This window comes from Garra rufa, chromosome 11 (assembly GCF_049309525.1).
Source record: "Garra rufa chromosome 11, GarRuf1.0, whole genome shotgun sequence".
NCBI classification, from domain to species: Eukaryota; Metazoa; Chordata; class Actinopteri; order Cypriniformes; family Cyprinidae; genus Garra; species Garra rufa.
The window spans coordinates 45213694-45232105 of record NC_133371.1 but is presented as its reverse complement, the minus strand read 5'-3'; the positions used below and the strand labels follow the sequence as shown (position 1 = coordinate 45232105).

At 33.6% G+C, this 18412-nt stretch overlaps 2 protein-coding genes across 4 annotated transcripts in view; both read left to right on the top strand.

The window, feature by feature from the left end:
- Positions 1-117: 117 nt before the first annotated feature.
- LOC141345478 (DCN1-like protein 5) lies at positions 118-8553 on the top strand. 3 transcript variants are annotated; one of them, XM_073850329.1, is made up of 11 exons: positions 119-254; positions 981-1043; positions 3047-3081; positions 3194-3296; positions 3383-3474; positions 4673-4743; positions 4832-4923; positions 5008-5116; positions 5680-5784; positions 7977-8079; positions 8153-8553. In XM_073850329.1, exons 3-11 carry the CDS (start codon positions 3063-3065, stop codon positions 8206-8208), a joined length of 750 nt encoding a protein of 249 aa, XP_073706430.1. In that variant the 5' UTR covers positions 119-254; positions 981-1043; positions 3047-3062; the 3' UTR covers positions 8209-8553. The 3 variants fall into 3 exon arrangements, with proteins under 3 accessions (XP_073706428.1, XP_073706430.1, XP_073706429.1); XM_073850327.1 differs by having other exon boundaries at positions 118-254; positions 7977-8553; XM_073850328.1 differs by having other exon boundaries at positions 120-254; positions 3047-3089; positions 7977-8553.
- A 7075-nt stretch (positions 8554-15628) lies between these two features.
- capn5a (calpain 5a) overlaps positions 15629-18412 on the top strand; it is a 46236-nt gene continuing 43452 nt past the window's right edge. The window contains exon 1 of the mRNA XM_073850074.1: positions 15629-15800. The gene's annotated coding sequence lies outside the window, so the exon portion shown is untranslated. The remainder of the gene's footprint in view (positions 15801-18412) is intronic.

Here is an 18412-nt window from a genome sequence, read left to right as displayed (position 1 = left end):
TATAATAAGGACTAAATTGTCAAAAGCAATATTGCTATGCAATGTGACGCGCGCAGCACAAGAGAACATCCATGAAATGCGAAATTAAAATGTTGAAATTCAAACTGCGTGACTTTTATTTTGTCTGTTGGCGAGCCGGAAGTGTTCATTCCTCCAGTGTGAAACTAAAGCAGTCGCAGATTTCAGCACAAACGCAGCTGAAATTGTGAACAAATAAACTCAACGGGACGAACCCAAACCAGCTGATATTTCAGGTTTGATGAGAGCGCACTTCATTATACCAAGTTTCGTCTCTGTAGAGTGTTTTATCGAGTGTTTCTTGGTGATATTTAGATGAGCCGGTGAGGTGGTGTTCATATATGTTCGTATATCACATGCGTGTTTGTGTTCATTTTTACTCAAACCACAAGTTCTTTGTAACTGTGTATTCCTTATGTGTTTTTTATTCATTTCACACGCTTAGATGACTTCCAGTCTTTTGGCATTAGGCAGTTCAGCCATTTCAGGATCCACAAAGGCGATTCATTTGTGCTCAACAGCTCGTCAGTTTTGTTATTTAACAGATTTATCTAATAGTTGTTTGTTTTAAAATCAAACGTTATCTTTAAATGCTATCTGTGTGAACCAAATGAGAAATTTAGTCTTTAGTATTTTATAATTATTGGATCTAATTGCGTTCATCATATTTTAATAAGCAATCGTATTCGTTGTTATTCAAAATAAGATACAAAATACAATCCTTTATGTATTCGACACGAAGTTAAAGCTCAAGTGTTACTGTAAACATTTATGCATCTGTTTATTCTGTCAAACATCAGAACTTGCTTTGAAAATTAAAACGATTGTGTGACGTTGTTCATATTTGTAGTTGTTTTGTCATCAATTTACATAAAGACTAAGACATCCAGTAATGACATGTAAATATATAATGCATTTTAATGGTAAGTGTTATATAAATGTATTTTTCCCCTTTTGTAAAGGTCTGGATGCAGAGGCATTTAGAGGGAAAGAGATACCTGTGGCAAATCTTTGTCTTGTAACTTGTAAGTCTTGAAAGCATACATTTCAATTTGAGCATCAAAAGCATGACTTCCCCCATGTCATCCAAGATATTCATGTGTCCTTCTTCAGTCGGAAAGAAATGGCATTTTATGAGGAAAACATTCCAGGATTTTTTTTACATATAGTGGACTTCAGTGGTGCTCAATGTATAGAAGGTTGAAAATGCAGCTTCAAAGGGCTCTAAATGATCCCAGCTGAGCAATAAAGGTCAAGGGAAATTTGTCATTTTCTTAAATAAGTTAAAATTTATACACTACTTTTTTTTTCTTACCACAAATGCTTGTCTTGTCTAGCTCTGTGATTCAAGACAATTAGAGTATGTTGAAAAATTCCTATCTCATTTTCACCTACAACTTTAAAATAGTCCTACATTGATGTAGATACAAGGGTGTTTGATCTTTTTTGCATGTTCACTTCGTATGATTTTGAATTTGGAGCTGAAAATGAGGTGGGAGTTTTTCAGTGTCCCCTGTCTTGAACTGGAATACACAGAGTACACGTAGAGCTTGACAAGACGGGCATTAGAAGTTAAAAAGTATAGAAATTGTCCATTTTTATTTTATTTTTTATTTTATTTTTTAAGAAAATGGCAGATCGTTTCTCTAGATAAGACCCATGTTTCTTGGCTCTTCTCTGAAGCTGCATTGACACTGCATTTTTAACCTTTAATCTGATGAGCACCATTGAACTCCACTATATGTTCTTCTAAAAAAAAAAAAAAAAAAAACTTAAAGGAGTAGTTCACTTCCAGAACAAAAATTTACAGATAATTTACTCACCCCCTTGTGAGCCAGGATGTCCATGTCTGTCTTTCTTCAGTTGTAAAGAAATAGTTTTTGATGAAAAATTTTTAGGATTTCTCTCCATGTATTGGATATGTATGGTGGCCCCAAGTTTGAGCTTTCAAAATGCAGTTTAAATGCAGCTTCAGAGGGCTCTAAATGATCCCAGCCGAGGAAGAAGAGTCTTATCTAGCGAAACCATTGTTTATTTTTAAAACAAGTTTTATATATATATATATATATATATAATTATTTTTTTTTTCTTTGAAGTTGGAGCTGAAAATAAGATGAGTTTTTTTGACGTACCGTAACTGTCTTGAACCGGAGTGCAAGGAATACACACAGAGTGCATTAGAAGTTGAAAAATATATAAGTTGTTTTTTTTTTGAGAAAATGGCTGATCGTTTTGCTAGAAAAGACCCTTGTTCTTTGGATGGGATTCAGTGAAGCTGCATTTTATCATAATGAATATGTATGGTGCCCCCAAGTTTAAGCTTCTGAAATGCAGTTTAAATGCAGGTTCAAAGGGCTCTAAACTGCCGGGGAAGAAGAGTCTTATCTAGCGAAGTGATTGGTTATTTTCAAAAACAAATTGACAATTTATATACTTTTTAACCTCAAATGCTCTTCTTGTCTCGTCTCTGCGATGTGCATGCATAGTTTGTGTAATCTTGGTCAATATAGTTGGGGTATGACGAAAAACTCCCATTTGTTTTTTTTTCTTCAACTTCAAAATCATCCTACTTTTGGCAAAGGGCATTTGATCTTCATGGTATGTTCACTTTGTAAACACTAGGTTGGTACTTCTGCAGCGATGTAGGATGATTTTGAAGTTGGGGAAAATGAGTTCACGCAGAGCCAAACAAGATGAGCGCTTGAAGTTAAAAAGAATAGAAATTGTCAATTTGTTTAGAAAATGACCTGTCGTTTTGCTAGATAAGACCCTTCTACCTCATCTGGAATCATTTAGAACCCTTTGATGCTGCATTTTGGAAGTTCAGTTTCCTGGACACCATAGAAGTCCACTATATGGAGATAATACCTACTTCAAGAAACATTTCTTATTGACTGAAGGAAAGAAAGGCATGAACATCTTGGATGACATGGGCTGAGTAAATTATCGGGGAATTTTTATTTTGGAAGTGGAGTAATCCTTTAAATATGAGTTCAAGGTGTCATTTTGTTTTCCTCCCTGTTTTCAGAGTTTGCTACACTTGAATGGACACGGTGCCCAAAGGTACACAGGTAGAGTTGCTTTCTGCTCTTCATTGACCCTGAAATATTGAATCGGACAGGAAGGAAATCAGCTGTCAGCTTCAATTTGTTTTGTTCGTTTGTGATTTGTTTAGTAAGAGCGAACCAACTCACCCGAACCTCCATTATGCCTGTGAAAAAGAAAAGAAAGTCATCCGGTTCAGAAGACCCCAGCATTAGAAAGTGCAAAATCACCAGGTAAAAATATTTGTGAGTTTTTGAGTCACTTTCTTTTGTATATATATACACATCAGTCACTGTATCATCACCTCTTTCAAATCCAGTTACTGTAGGACACAAACTCCAGGACGGCTGGTAAACCCAGATGATCATTTCTCAAGCAAGAAATGTCTCGCCTGGTTTTACGAATATGCAGGTACGGAAATCTTTCCTTACTCACATGAAACTCTTTAATTTGATAATGTGATGTATTACCACATTTCACCCAAGAATGAAAGTTTGCTGAAAATGTACTCACCCTCAGGCTTTCCAAAATGTAGGTTAGAAATATAACGTTCCAAAGCTTGCTCAACAATGTATCATCTGCAGTGAATGGGTGCCGTCAGAACGAGAGTCCAAAAACATCACAATAATCCACACCACTCCAGTCCATCACTTAACATCTTGCGAAAGCCAAAACCTGTGTGTTTGTAAGAAACATATCCATCATCTGGAGGTTTTATCTTCAAACTGTAACTTCTGGCCAAAATATGAGTTTATAATTGATAATAACGCTTCTTCCAGTGGAAGCTCCCATCTAGTCTGAATCTGGAGAGATCAAGCACTGTTTACCAGACAAAACAAGTCTGAACAAATATGTGACCCTGGACCACAAAACCAGTCATAAGGTTAAATTTGACAAAACTGAGATTTATACATCATATGAAAGCTTTCTATTGATGTATGGTTTGTTAGGATAGGACAATATTTGGCTGAGAAACATCTATTTGAAATCAGAAATCTGAGGATGCAAAAAGACTGAGAAAATCACCTTTAAAGTTGTCCAAATTAGGTTCTTAACAATGCATATTACAAATCAAAAATTACATTTTGATATGTTTACAGTAGGAATTTTACAAAAAAATCTTCATGGAACATGAACTTTACTTAATTTCTTAATGATTTTTGGCATAATAGAAAAATCAAAAATTTTGACCCATGCAATGTATTTTTGGCTATTGCTACAAATATACCCCAGCGACTTAAAACTGGTTTTGTGGTCCAGGGTCACATATGTGTTTGGATTTTAATGAGAGATATAACAGAAGATGGACTTTTTCACTGGAGGAAGTGTTTTTATGAATTATGAAGTCCAATTTTAGCTGAAAGCAAAGGATTGAAGTTAAAAACATATTAATGATGGATTTGTTTCTTATGAACATGGCTTTTGGATTTTCAAGATGTTAAATGATGGTCTGGAGTGGTGTGGATTATTGTGATGTTTTTATCAGCTCTCATTCTGACGGCACCCATTCGCTAAGTGATGGAATGCTATGTTTTCAGCTGTTTTGGGTGAATTGTACCTCGAGCAGGCTTGAGCTGATATATTTGTTGTTTCGGCTTTAAATGTGTAGGTTCAGATGACATTGTCGGACCAGAGAGCATGGAGAAGTTCTGTGAGGACATCGGAGTAGAGCCTGAAAATGTTAGCAAAATTCATCTATACAGAAACAGTACACAAAATATAAGAAATCACTTGAAATAATGCACACTGTGTTTCTGTGCCTCCTCAGATTGTAATGTTAGTTTTAGCCTGGAAACTTGAAGCAACAAATATGGGATTTTTCACAAAAGAAGAGTGGCTGAAAGGAATGACGTCACTACAGTAAGATTGTCCTTCATGTCACATGCCTTGAATATCAGAAGTCTTTTATTATTTTAGCATTTAACTTCTCTGATCTGTCTACAGTTGCGACTGCACAGAGAGATTACAAGGCAAACTGGACTATATGCGCTCTCAGCTGAATGACACGGTTGTGTTCAAGAACATTTACAGATATGCCTTCGACTTTGCCAGGGTGAGAGGATTTCTTTTGTAGGACGAAGAAATGCACTTGTGTTTCTCGATTTTAAGATCAATTGTGACCCTGGACCACAAAACCAGTCGTAAGTGTCAATTTTTTCAGAAATTGAGATTCATACATCATCTGAAATCTGAAAAAAATAAGCTTTCTGTTGATGTATGGCCTGTTAGGATAGGACAATATTCGGGAATCTGAGGATGCAAAAAATCAAAATATTAAAAAAAATGCCTTTGAAGTTGTTAGCAATGCATATTAATAATCAAAAGTTTTGATAAATTTACAGAAGGAAATTTACTAAATATATTCATGGAACCTGATCTTTACTTAATGTCCTTATGATTTTTGGCATAAAAGAAAGATTTATAATTTCGACCCATGCAATTTATTTTTGGCTATTGCTTGCTACAGATATACCCATGCTACTTACGACTGGTTTTGTGGATATGGCTATTTTAGGATAAAAATCGCTTGATTTTATCTATAAATAAGTTGCAGTTAATTTGTGTCTGCTTATGGATGTTTTTTTTTTTTTTCATCTTTCATTTTTATCCATGCAGGATAAAGATCAGCGCAGTCTTGATATGGACACTACAAAATCCATGTTAGCGCTTCTCCTTGGAAGGACGTGGCCTCTGTTCCCAGTTTTCCACCAGTTTCTTGAGGTTTGTCGTGTTTTTCTTTAAACCAGACTGTCAGATTGGCTGTCAAGCTCAAAACAGACAAAAGCAAGAAAAGCACCATAAAACTAGGACTCCTAATTTGTGACCCTGGACCACAAAACCAGTATTAAGTCGCTGGGGTTTATTTGTAGCAATAGCCAAAAATACATTGCATGGGTCAAAATTTTTGATTTTTCTTTTATGCCAAAAATCATTGAGAAATTAAGTAAAGTTCATGTTCCATGAAGATTTTTTGTAAAATTCCTTCTGTAAACATATCAAAATGTAATTTTTGATTTGTAATATGCATTAAGAACCTAATTTGGACAACTTTAAAGGTGATTTTCTCAGCCTTTTTGATTTTTTTGCATCCTCAGATTTCTGATTTCAAATAGATGCATCTCAGCCAAATATTGTCCTATCCTAACAAACCATACATCATTAGAAAGCCTATTTATTGAGCTTTCATATGATGTATAAATCTCAGTTTTGTCAAATTTAACCTTATGACTGGTTTTGTGGTCCAGGGTCACATTTGACCTTTAGAGTTGCAGTTGATATTGATCAAATGATTAGTTTTTTTTTTTCGTTAATAAAGAGAGACATTTCCATGTACTCTTTGTTTATTTGAATACAAAAAGTACTCTAGGTTTTAAACAAACAAAAAAATCTGCTTCATACTGGCTTTATGTAATAATTATGGAATTACTTAGATTTTGAATGTTGAATTAAATGCCAGATATGTTTGTGCAGCTTAAACACCAATAATAACCAGTCTGACTAATGTGTGACTCTGGACCACAAAACCAGTCATAAGGGTTAATTTTTTGAAATTGAGATTTATACATCAACTGAAAGCTTATTTATCTGCTTTCAGATAATGTATGATTTGTTTGGATAGGACAATATTTGGCCCAAGATACAACTATTTAAAAATCTGGAATCTGAGGGTGCAAAAAAGTTAAAATATTGAGAAAATCACTATTAAAGTTTTCTAAATGATCCAAATGAAGCAATGCATATTACTAATCAAAAATTAAGTCTTGATATATTTTTGGTAGGAAATTTACTAAATCTTCATGGAACATGATTTTTTTATTTATATCCTAATGATTTTTGGTATAAAAGAAAAATCGATCATTTTAACCCATACAATGTTTTTTTAGCTATTGCTACAAACATACCCATGCTACCTAAGACTGGTTTTGTGGTCCAGGGTCACATATGGGACTTTTAATTAAACAAAAATAAAATATACTAAGACTTTTATTTTGAAATGACTTTACTACTTCCAGCTTCTCAGTCGGGAGGTAAAAAAAAATGCACTCTTACAACTGTCTAAAACAAAAACACTGTACAAAATGTCAGTATTCACTGATTGTGAACTGCTTTGAAACAACATGCCTGTAAAATGTGCAATTTTTTTGTCCTTTGAAACATGCAGCTCTCGTATTTATTTCATTAAATCATGAAGTTGAAGATTGAAGTTTAATAATCACATTAAGTTGTTGATTCCTGTATTTACTGCCCTAAATTTAAGACCTCCATGTTTGTTTGGACCGCAAAACCAGTCAAAAGGGTCAATTAAAAAAAAAAAATTTAGATTTATGCATTGTCTGAAAGCTAAATAAAAAAAACTTTCCATTGATGTATGGTTTGTTAGAATAGGACAATATTTGATCCGATATACAACTATGTGATTCTCAAAAACATCAAAATATTGAGAAAATCGCCTTTAAAGTTGTCCATATGAACTTTTAAGCAATGCATATTACTAATCAAAAAATAAGTTTTAATTTATTCATAGTAGGAAATTTACAAAATATCTTCATGGAATATGGTCTTTATTTAATCTCCTAATGATTTTTGGTATAAAAGAAAAATCAATCATTTTGACCCATACAGTGTATTTTTGGCTATTGCTACAAATATACCAGTGCTACTTATGAGTGGTTTGTGATCTAGGGTCACACATTTGAAATAAAAACCCCTGAATTAGTTTTTTTACTCACACATGTACTTCTGAATACATTTTACAGCGGGCACACATCTAAAATGAGTCAATTTAAAGCCAAACTGAGCCATATGACTTTTTTCTGGTGGCCTATGCATTTTAAAACACTGAATTCAGTAGTACTTGGTCTTAAATATGATTCAGTGAAGTACTGTGACTAACAGAATCCTCTCTCCTCCAGCAATCAAAGTATAAAGTCATGAATAAGGACCAGTGGTACAATGTCCTAGAGTTCAGCCGTACGGTTAATTCAGACCTGAGCAACTATGATGAAGATGGAGCCTGTGAGTGTGACGCTTTTCTTCTCATAAGATGGATCTGGGTTGAACAGTGGCTAATCTCTGTCTTTGGTTTCAGGGCCAGTGATGCTGGATGAGTTCGTGGAGTGGCATAAAGCCAAAATTGCATTATAGCACAAGCAGACATTGAATTAAAGCACATCAGAGTTTTTGATGTTTCCGGTGTGCCCCCGACAATGGCATACCTCTCGAGGACCGCTTCAACATGTCCTACATCACTACCCAGAGACTCTTACAGTGTTACTTTAAAAAGGAAACAGCACCGTGGAATCACATGACAAAAGGGGAAATATTTTTCATATGTATTGAATTTGTTGCAACAATTCTATTGCCAGTGTTATATGAATTTTCTGAGGGAAACGGTCTGTTTGTAATTTCCTTTCTCTTTTTTTTTTTCCTCAAAGTTTTACTTTGTTTATAGTGTTTTGAAAAGGAAATAAATAAAGCAGTTGTAAATTACTTTTTCTTCTGGACTTTGGTGGACTTTGGCGTTCAGCGCTGTTGGAGCGATAAAGCATTTTTCAATTAAGTGTAAATGAAGCATGAATAAAAAGATTTACTTTACACACACAAAAACACAAATGGTTAGAGCCGGTGATGCAGGTGAGGAAAATTCAGTGTTATTTTACTAAAATAAGAGGCTATGTTTTTTTTTTTCTTTTAAGCACTCTTCTTTGACCTGTTAGTAGATTTTCACTAAAAAAAGCCAGATGTCAGTAAGAATTTGAATGTTCAAAAAAAGTCTCTTACCAAGAGTTAAATGTTTAATAAAAAATATGATACAATTGTGAAATATTATTACAATTTATAATAGCTGTTTTCAAATTCAGTGTATTTTACATTTGAATTTATTTCTGTGATGAAAGCTGAATTTTCAGCATCATTACTCCAGTCTTCAGTGTCACATGATCCTTCAGAAATCATTCTGATATGCTGCTCAAGAAACATTTCTGATTTGTGCTCCTTCAGATCTTTGTGACAACCATTATGTTTTATAGAACATTAAAAGAACAGCATTTATTACAAAATAGAAACCTTTTGTAACATTATAAATGTTTTTACTGTCACTTTTGATCAATTCAGTGCATACTAACTGAATAAAACTAATTTCTTTCAACCAAATCTTACTAACCCCAAACTTTTGATGTATATGTTCGGATATATGCATCAAAATTATTAGTTTTGAAAGAGCAGGTGATACAGTTGAGTTTACATACACCTTGCAGAATCTGCAAAATTCAGCATTCTTTCTCTCTTGGCTTGCTCCCTTCAATCGGGGGTCGCCGCAGCAGAGTGATCCGCACCGCCAATTTGGCACGGTTTATGCCGGATCTGCAAAATTCTGCATTATTTTACCAAAATAAGAGGGATCATACAAAATGCATGTTTTTTTTTGTTTTGTTTTTTCTTTTTTCTTTTTAGCACTGACCTGTTAGTAGATTTTCACAAAAGTCAGTAAGAATGTTAATGTTTAAAAAAAAAAGTCTCTTACCAAGAGTTAAATATTTGATTAAAAATTGTGAAATATTATTACAATTTAAAATAGCTGTTTTCTATTTCAATATATTTTAAATTTGAATTTATTCATATGATCAAAGTTGAATTTTCAGCATCATTACTCCAGTCTTCAGTGATGATCCTTCAGAAATCATTCTAATATACTGATTTGTTGCTCAAGAAACATTTCTGGTTTGTGCTTTTTCTGATTTTTGTAAAAACCTTGATGCATTTTTATAGAACATTAAAAGAGAACAGCATTTATTAGAAATAGAAACCTTTTGTAACATTATAAATGTTTTTACTGTCACCTTTGATCAATTTAGTGCATACTGTAATAAAACTAGTAATTTCTTTCAAGTTTTACCCCAAACTTTTAATCTATATATGCTGATATATGCATCAAAAATTATTTAGTACTGACCTGAATAAGATATTTCACATAAAACATATACACAAGAGAAAAAATTGTTGAATTAATAAAATGACCCTGTTTAAATGTTTGCATACACTTGATTCTTAAAACTGTGTAGTTACCTGAATGATCCAGGTTTTTTGTTAGTTAGTAGTTATTTATGAGTCCCATATTTGTCCTGAACAGTTAAACTGCCTGCTGTACTTCAGAAAAATCCTTCAGCTCCCACAGATTCTTTAGTTTTTCAGCATTTTTGTGTATTTGAACCTTTTCCAACAATGACTGTATGATTTTGAGATCCATCTTTTTACGCTAAAGACAAGAGGTGAAAACTTTTTGAAATTGATCAAAGGTCAGGGTAAATTGAACATATTCTGTCTTCTTGGAAACATGTTAGTATCTTCTAAAGGACAGTAAAAAAATGCATATTTAGGCAAAATATATATATATATTTTACATATTTTCATTGTGTCCAAAAGTTTTCACCCTCACCTCTTAATGCATAGTTTTCCTTTCTGGAGCATCAGTGAGCATTTATCCTTCTGTAATAGTTGCATATGAGTCTCTCAGTTGTCCTCAGTGTGAAAAATGGATCTCAAAAGCATACAGTCATTGTTTGGAAAAGGTTCAAATTCAAGTAAGTGAGATTTAGAGTAGTAGATTTTAGTAGATTTTCACACACACAAAAAAAAAGTCAGAATGTTACTTCAGTTAACTGTCCAAACAGGTCAGCTGGTCTAACCACAAAATGGTCAAAGGTCTTTTCAAGTGATCACTTCCTCCATATCATAAATGTTTTTCTCAGCCTGATTGTGAGTCTGCAGTCTCTCCTTCTGTTGCTGAAGCACTGTTTTCATGAGAAGGAGCATCTGGTTGAACCGTCTGACCTTCGGTTGACTCTCTAGCCGAGTTGAACTCTAGAGATTCAGCCTGTGTCATGATGGCATTGAGTCGCGTCAGCGACATGGTCCTCAATCTAGGCCTAACCTCATTTTCAACCTCCATCTTTTGAGTATCTTTGATGTGGCTGTATGGATTCCCTTCTTCATCGTAATTGTAGAGTTTAATGACGCGGATCTTCTTCTTTGGATGTGGGCTGACCACTGATCTCAACTCTTGGGTTTGTTCTTCTCCTTCACAACTCTGAGGCTCAGTTGACTCATCATTTTCATTTCCATTAGCATCAGTGTTATCAATGTGTTCCTGATCAGCCAAACCAATGTCCACGGTATCTTCTCCAGTGTCTTGGTTTTTATGGAAGAACACGGTTTCATTTTGCGTTCTGGTGGTTTGTAAGTTCCTCTGTCCATTGATGTGACTGTGTTGGTCCTTTCCACAAGGCAAACGGGCCCTTATCGTTCGTAGGCACTTTAACACGTAGGACCTACTGAATGCACCGAGTGTGAAGGCCACTAAAAAGCTCACGATTACTGATGACGTCACAGCCGCAGCGAAATGGCTTTCTGACACTGTGTCACTGTAAACCTCTGCCTCCCTAGTCTTCCTCAGTTTCTTAACAGCCACTATGTTAACTCTATAAGGCACAATTGTTCTGCTCAATTCGTCTTGACAGACACAGAAATAGAGTCCATCATGGCTGGATGTGGCTCTTGAAATCCTTAAAGTGCCATTGCATGTTTCAACTGGGTCTACTTTGGTGTTTGGGTGTTTACAGCCGTCAAACAGGCCGAAAGGCGTCTGCCACCAATGTGCAAGCACTGTGGAGAGATACAATCATCACAACTAAACTGATGCTTAAAAAATTTAATAAATCTTTGTTATTTTTTAGTAAAGGTCATTGAAAGGAGGCCTTTAAAGGGATAATTTGATGAAAATGTTATGTTTATATGCTTACCAGGGCATCCAAGATGTAGATGGCTTTGTTTCTTCATTAGAACACAAACGAAGATTTTTAACTCAAACCGTTGCAGTCTGTCAGTCATATAATGGCAGTCAATGATGATTTAAGAGTAAAAAGACATTCACAGACAAACCCAGATTAAACCCTGCAGCTCTTGATGATACATTGAGGTGTTAAGACACAAAACGATCAGTCTGTGCAAGAAACTGAACAGTATTTATATCATTATTTACCTCTGATCTACCGGAACATTCAACTGGATGGAGGCTGATTGTTTTGTGTCTTAACACCTCAGTGTATCTTCACAAGACGCAGGGTTTAATTTGGTTTTGTCTGTGTAGGTTTATTACTAAAGATTTGATGCCCACTGACTGCCATTATATGATGACAGACTGCAACGGTTTGAGTTAAAAATCTTCATTTGTGTTCTGCTGAAGAAACAAAGTCACCTACATCTGGGGGTAAACAGATAAACTTAAAATATTAATTTTTCGGTGAATCATCCCTTTAACCTTCAGATAATATTCATCCAAAACTAAAAAATAAACAAAAAAAGTTTGTTACTTGGAATACAATGAATCATTTTCAACTAAAACTAAAACTAAAGTAAAAAATAAATATAAGTATATGGACAGATAAACAAAGGCTATTAAAAATGACCAAAACACACAATAAAATTACTAAAACTACTAATCTAAACTAATATATATATATATAAATATACACTAATTCAAATTAAAACAATAATACTATCTTGGTGATTTACTAAATGAGCTGTTTATTTTATATAACTTTTATATAGTCAGATTTCAAAACTTTCTATAAATACAGTTGCAGGTCAAAAGTGCATACACCTACAAAATGTTAATCATTTTAGCAAAATAAGAGGAATCATATGAAATGCATGTTATTTTTTTTAGTACTGACCTGAATAAGAAATTTCCACAAGAGAAAATAATAGATGAATTTATAAAAATGACCCTGCTCAGAAGTTTACATACACTTGATTCTTAAGTATAGTATTATAGTATATAGTATTATTGTTTTTATTTTGAATAAGTGTATATTTATATATATTTTTTAGTTTAGTTTAGTAGTTTTAGTAATTTTTTTAATAGCTTTTGTTTATCTGTCTATAAAGTTTTATATATTTTTTATATAACTATACTTTTCTCTTGTGGACTACATGTAAACATCTCATATGTGAAATATCTTATTCAGGTCAGTGCTAAATGAAAAATAACATGCATTTTAAAATGATCCCTCTAATTTTGGTAAAATAATTAACATTTTGCAGATTCTGCAAGGTGTATGTAAACTTTTGACTTCAACTCTAGGTTTAAAAACAAAGCAAAATAAATTTCGGAGTTTAATGTTTAAATGTTGAATCTTGAATGTTTAAGCTGTAGATGAAAATGCATGTGTTTGTGTGCCGCTCACCTTTATCTCCTTCATCTCCGCACTGAAGCGTCAGCGTTTGTCCTGGATGAATGTGAACTGAGTTTTCAGGTCTGACCTGCAGATGGTTTGTTTGACCCATCAGAGTCTCCATCGACTGTTGAGAGTTTCTCTGGTAAATGTCACTGTGTGCTGCAGTTTTAGAGATAGAACCACTGACACACAGAGAATCCCACAGGAGAATCAAAGCCAACAGAGAACCGTTTCTCAACTCCATGGCGTCTAGAAGAAAATGTTCATTAACTTCAGTGTGTGTTCAGTAAACTTGACTGCTACTACCAATATTATTGCATTTTCAATTGGTCAACTTGAGCAAGCCACAAATGAGTACCACTGTTCACAGTATGTCAAATGTCTGACTGCTATCATTTTAAGAATAAAAAAAAACATTGAAAATCATGCAGATATATCATCAGTCCAATACTTACAGAATGAGTGTTGCAGCTGTAGTTTTCTCTATGAGAGGAGTAAAGTACAGTCCTCACATGACAAGTCTTTTCATCTGGTGCTCTATGTTTAAAGATTAACATTTTTCTCTTCAGTAATAGACAGGATGTCATGTGAATGAAAATGCCAGCAGATGTTTTCCAAATGTTTGAGTTTATAACATAACAGAGTCAGTTTATGGTTGCACAATATGAGTTTTAGCTAATTAGTAACATTCGTTGCCACTATGATAAATTTATGCAGAGGAACACATGAGAAATTGACAGTTAATCAAGTATTTTCTTATTTGTGACCCTGGACGACAAAACCATTCTTAAATAGCATTGGTATATTTGTAGCAATAGCCAACAAAACATTGTGTGGGTCAAAATTATCCATTTTTGTTTTATGCCAAAAATCAGTAAGATATTAAGATCATGCTCCATGAAGATATTTTGTAAAATTAATACCATAAATATATTAAAACTTAATGCATTGCTAAGAACTTCATTTGGACAACTTTAAAGGTGATTTTCTCAAAATTGTGATTTTTTTGCACCCTCAGATTTCAGATTTTCAAACAGTTGTATCTCTGCCAAATATTGTCCAATCATATAAAAACATGATCATTTATTGCTCATACATTTCTGTCAGTGGAGCATCGCCATCCAAATGGGTACGAAAATGGTACAAAGAAGGTTTTCACTTTTGTTGTTAATGTCAAAGGCTATCTAATCATATTTCGGAACAAATTTGTTACTAACATTGCTACTAATCATTTGGACCAGTGTTTTATGCATTTGAATGCATCAGAATTTATGTATTTTAAGGATATTATTAAAAATGATTTGGGTCCTGAAGCAAAACCAGTTGAGAAGCACAGATTTAGATTTGTATATTTTGTCTTGCGATTCTTTCTTTCTTCCCTTACGAAAATTATTGTAAAATTGTAGTAACCATGTTTGTTTTTGTTTTTTTTGTTTTTTTTTTGGGCATATTGACAACCCTTTGTATAACCACAGTTTACTACAAAATACCATTGTTAAATTATAGTCAGTGTAGCAAAACAATGGCTAATTTGAAGTTACCATGGTTTAACTATAGTAACAGTGTTGTTTGGTTAAAACTATGGTTAATTTTCGTAAGAGTTTTTATGGAAAAACGAAAGACAAAAAAAGTGTTTTAGTCCATTGATCTCACAGATTCCAAATTATTTCCAAAGTTCATTAGTTGCTGATCTTGTAAGGATGTCGCAGATCACGCTCCCCAAACAATTTACAAAGATTTAAACAAAAACGCAAACGTAAATTCGCCTCAGCATTTGATTAACTGAAGTGAAATTTGATTGGTCGATCGTGATCAGCGCTGCAAAAAGGAACACATATCATGTGACAACCCCGCCCTACTTAAACCGCGGTGTAAACAATATTTTTTACATTTTTATTTATTACTGTTATTTTAATGTTATTATTAACCGAACAGAAACAACTTTATGTCTACCACGGCTGTTTTTAATTGCATTTCATAGTCATCGCAAATTCTGCCTGTTTCTGCAGCGATCCTCATTAAAACAGTGTTTTGCCACACGGTGGCAGCAGGAAACTTAAACATCACCATGGTTTGTCAAATTACGTGTTTTGTGTTTTTCTGTAATTTTTGCCTTGTCTTGCTTTTCCTAGTTGGCTATAGAAAACTGGATCTAACTCTAAACAGCGAGTAAAAGGCCATCCTGTTTCTTAGAAAAGTTAGATTCTGTGTCTCGATAGCCCTAGTGTTTCCCTTCTGATAAATGTTATTCGGATGAGTTGCAGTCAATTTGCAGAAACACACACGAGTGCGAGCAGCGAAGGCCCCTCCCTCTCAGAACACACTGAACATTAAACACACGAGGAAATAGACACAAACACAGTCCGCTGGATAACGTCTCTGGTGGATTGAGGAGAAACCTGTGGACATGCTTGTGTGCATATGGAGCTGTAAATCATAATACTGAGCCAAGCATCTGTTCATACCTCATTTGAATATCCTCAAGCAGGAAGAGTTTTGCAGGTAAACGACGGCAGTTAGGGTTCTTGCAGCATTTATTGGGTGTTTTTTAAATGTTTGGACGTTTTTTGGAATGTTTATGTGGCTTAATTTAAAAAAGGACACCAAAACACATCCATTCGCGATGTTTTCACCTGTTTTGAATGTGTTTATTGTTTTTGTTGTGACATGATTTGAGTTTGTTTGCCTGTGTGGAATGTTCAAAAGGGAGGAGTTACATTGTAACAGCCTGTGATTAACTTGATACATTCATACATTTGATAGAATTCTATTTTCTTGACAAATTGAGATTTGAGCAATTGTTTAAGTTGTGGTTTCCAAGCCTGGAAAGCACTTGAGTGAAATCTTGTGAGTGCAATCTATATAAAATAGTTTTAAAATTCTTATCCAGTTATCACAAACATTTGAAAAAACTATGGGAACCTTGATTAAGTAACCTTGATACAATGTAAATGTTTTCAATGTTCTGCACTAAACATTTTACATTCCAAACATTTTTTTTTAACGAAAACATGTGTGACCCTGGACCACAAAACCAGTCAAAATGGTCCATTTTTAGTATTATTTTTATTTATTGCATCATCTAAAAAGCTGAATAAATACGATTTCTATTGATGTGTTGTTTGTTAGGATAGGACAATATTTGGCTAGGATGCAATTATTAAAAAAATGGAATTTGAGGGTGCAACAAAATCAAAATATTGAGAAAATCACCTTTAAAGTTGTCCAAATGAAGTTCTTAGCAATGCATATTACCAATCAAACATTAAGTTTTGATATATTTATGGTAGAAAATTTATAAAATATTTTCAAGCAACATGATCTTTACTTAATATCCAAATGATTTTTGGCATAAAATAAAAATCTGTTATTTTAACCCATACCGTGTATTTTTTGGCTATTGCTACAAATATACCTGTGCCACTTATGACTGATTTTGTGGTCCAGGATCACATATTTGAATATGAAGAATTGTTTAAGTTGTGGTTTCTAAGCCTGGAAAGCACTTGAGTGAAATCTTGTGAATGCACAAGATTTGTCTATAAAATAGTTTTCAAAATTCTCATCCACTTATCACAAACAGTTGGAAAAACTGTGAGAACCTTGATTAAGTATCCTTGATGCATTGTAAATGTTTTCAGTTTTCTGCATTTTACATTCCAAACATATTTTAACAAAAACGTGACCCTGGACAACAAAACCAGTCATAATGGTCAATGTTTAAAAAAAAAAAAAAAAAGCTGAAATAAATAAGATTTCCATTGATGTATGGTTTGTTAGAATAAGACAATATTTGGCTGAGATACAACTTTTTAAAAAATCTGGAATCTGAGGATGCAATAAAATATTGAGAAAATCACTGTTAAAGTTGTCCAAATAAAGTTCTTAGCAATGCATATTACAAATTAAAAGAAAAATCTGTCATTTTGACCCATACAATGTGTTTTTGTGTCTATTGCTAAAGATATATAGTGCTACTTATGACTGGTTTTGTGGTCCAGGGTCCCATATTTGAATATGAAAAATTGTTTAAGTTGTGGTTGCTGTTGTTTAAGCCTGGAAAGCACTTGAATGAAATCTTGTGAGTGCAATCTCTATAAAATAGTTTTTCAAATTCTTATCCTCTTATCACAAACATTTGCAAAAACTGTGAAATCCTTTATTTAGTCCATTTGATACAGTGTACATTGTTTTCAGTTTTCTGTAATGAACATTTTACATTCCAAACATTTTTTTAACCAAAACGTATTGTCCTTCTAACAAAAAGGCATGTTTATCTGCACACAACCGAACTTGTTTATGGTCGCATAACTGTTTTGTTCAGTCATTCACAAAAGCATGAAGTTTCAACGGGATTGGGTTTGGATGCTTAATTGAACCACATCAGCTTGGTTTCATACGTCCATTAAAATCACTTCATGTTGATTTAGTTGTCATTTTATCACCTGGGGCCTGTTTTAGAAAGGATGTTAAGTAAAAAATATAAATGTGGGAGACTCTGGGTTTTCCGTTTCAAAATGGGAGGTTTGCCAAACCCTAAAGCAGGGTAAGTCAAACCTGTTTCTGAAAGAAAGGTAACTTTGGAGAGTTTCTTTTAGTCTCCTCCCTTTTTTTAAAGCGTAAGCACTGTTTAAATACCTCATTGATTAATTCACACTGCAAAAATGTTTTTTTTCAGTGAGTATTTTGGAATTTAAATGAAGTGCATTTTAATAAAAACATGAAAAATAATCTTAATGCAAACGGAAATCAAATGGAAATGCAAAATAAGAAAAATACACTTAAAAGAATAAATAAAATACCTTAATGTAATTTTTCTTATGGACAAAATGCATCTTGATTTAAGAATCTTTAGAATTTTGTGATTGGAAAAAGGTCATTAGTACTAAGTAAGAAAAGCATTTTTTAGATGCATTCATATATTGCACATATTTTCATCATGCATACACTGTCAAAGTGACGAAAACGGCATATCCTTTTATACATAGAATTATTTTATTATATACAGTGTTGGGGTAATGCATTACAAGTCACACAAGTTACCTAATTAAATTACGTTTATCAAGTAATTAGTAAAGTAACGCATTATTTTTGTTTCCTTTGTGTATTTAATC

What these genes read in the sequence shown, in the direction of transcription:
- LOC141345478 (XM_073850327.1), top strand. An exon ending in AGAAAGTGCAAAATCACCAG is followed by an intron (nt 3,297 to 3,382) that starts GTAAAAATATTT and finishes TTTCAAATCCAG; the next exon opens with TTACTGTAGGACACAAACTC. An exon ending in TTTTCCACCAGTTTCTTGAG is followed by an intron (nt 5,785 to 7,976) that starts GTTTGTCGTGTT and finishes TCTCTCCTCCAG; the next exon opens with CAATCAAAGTATAAAGTCAT.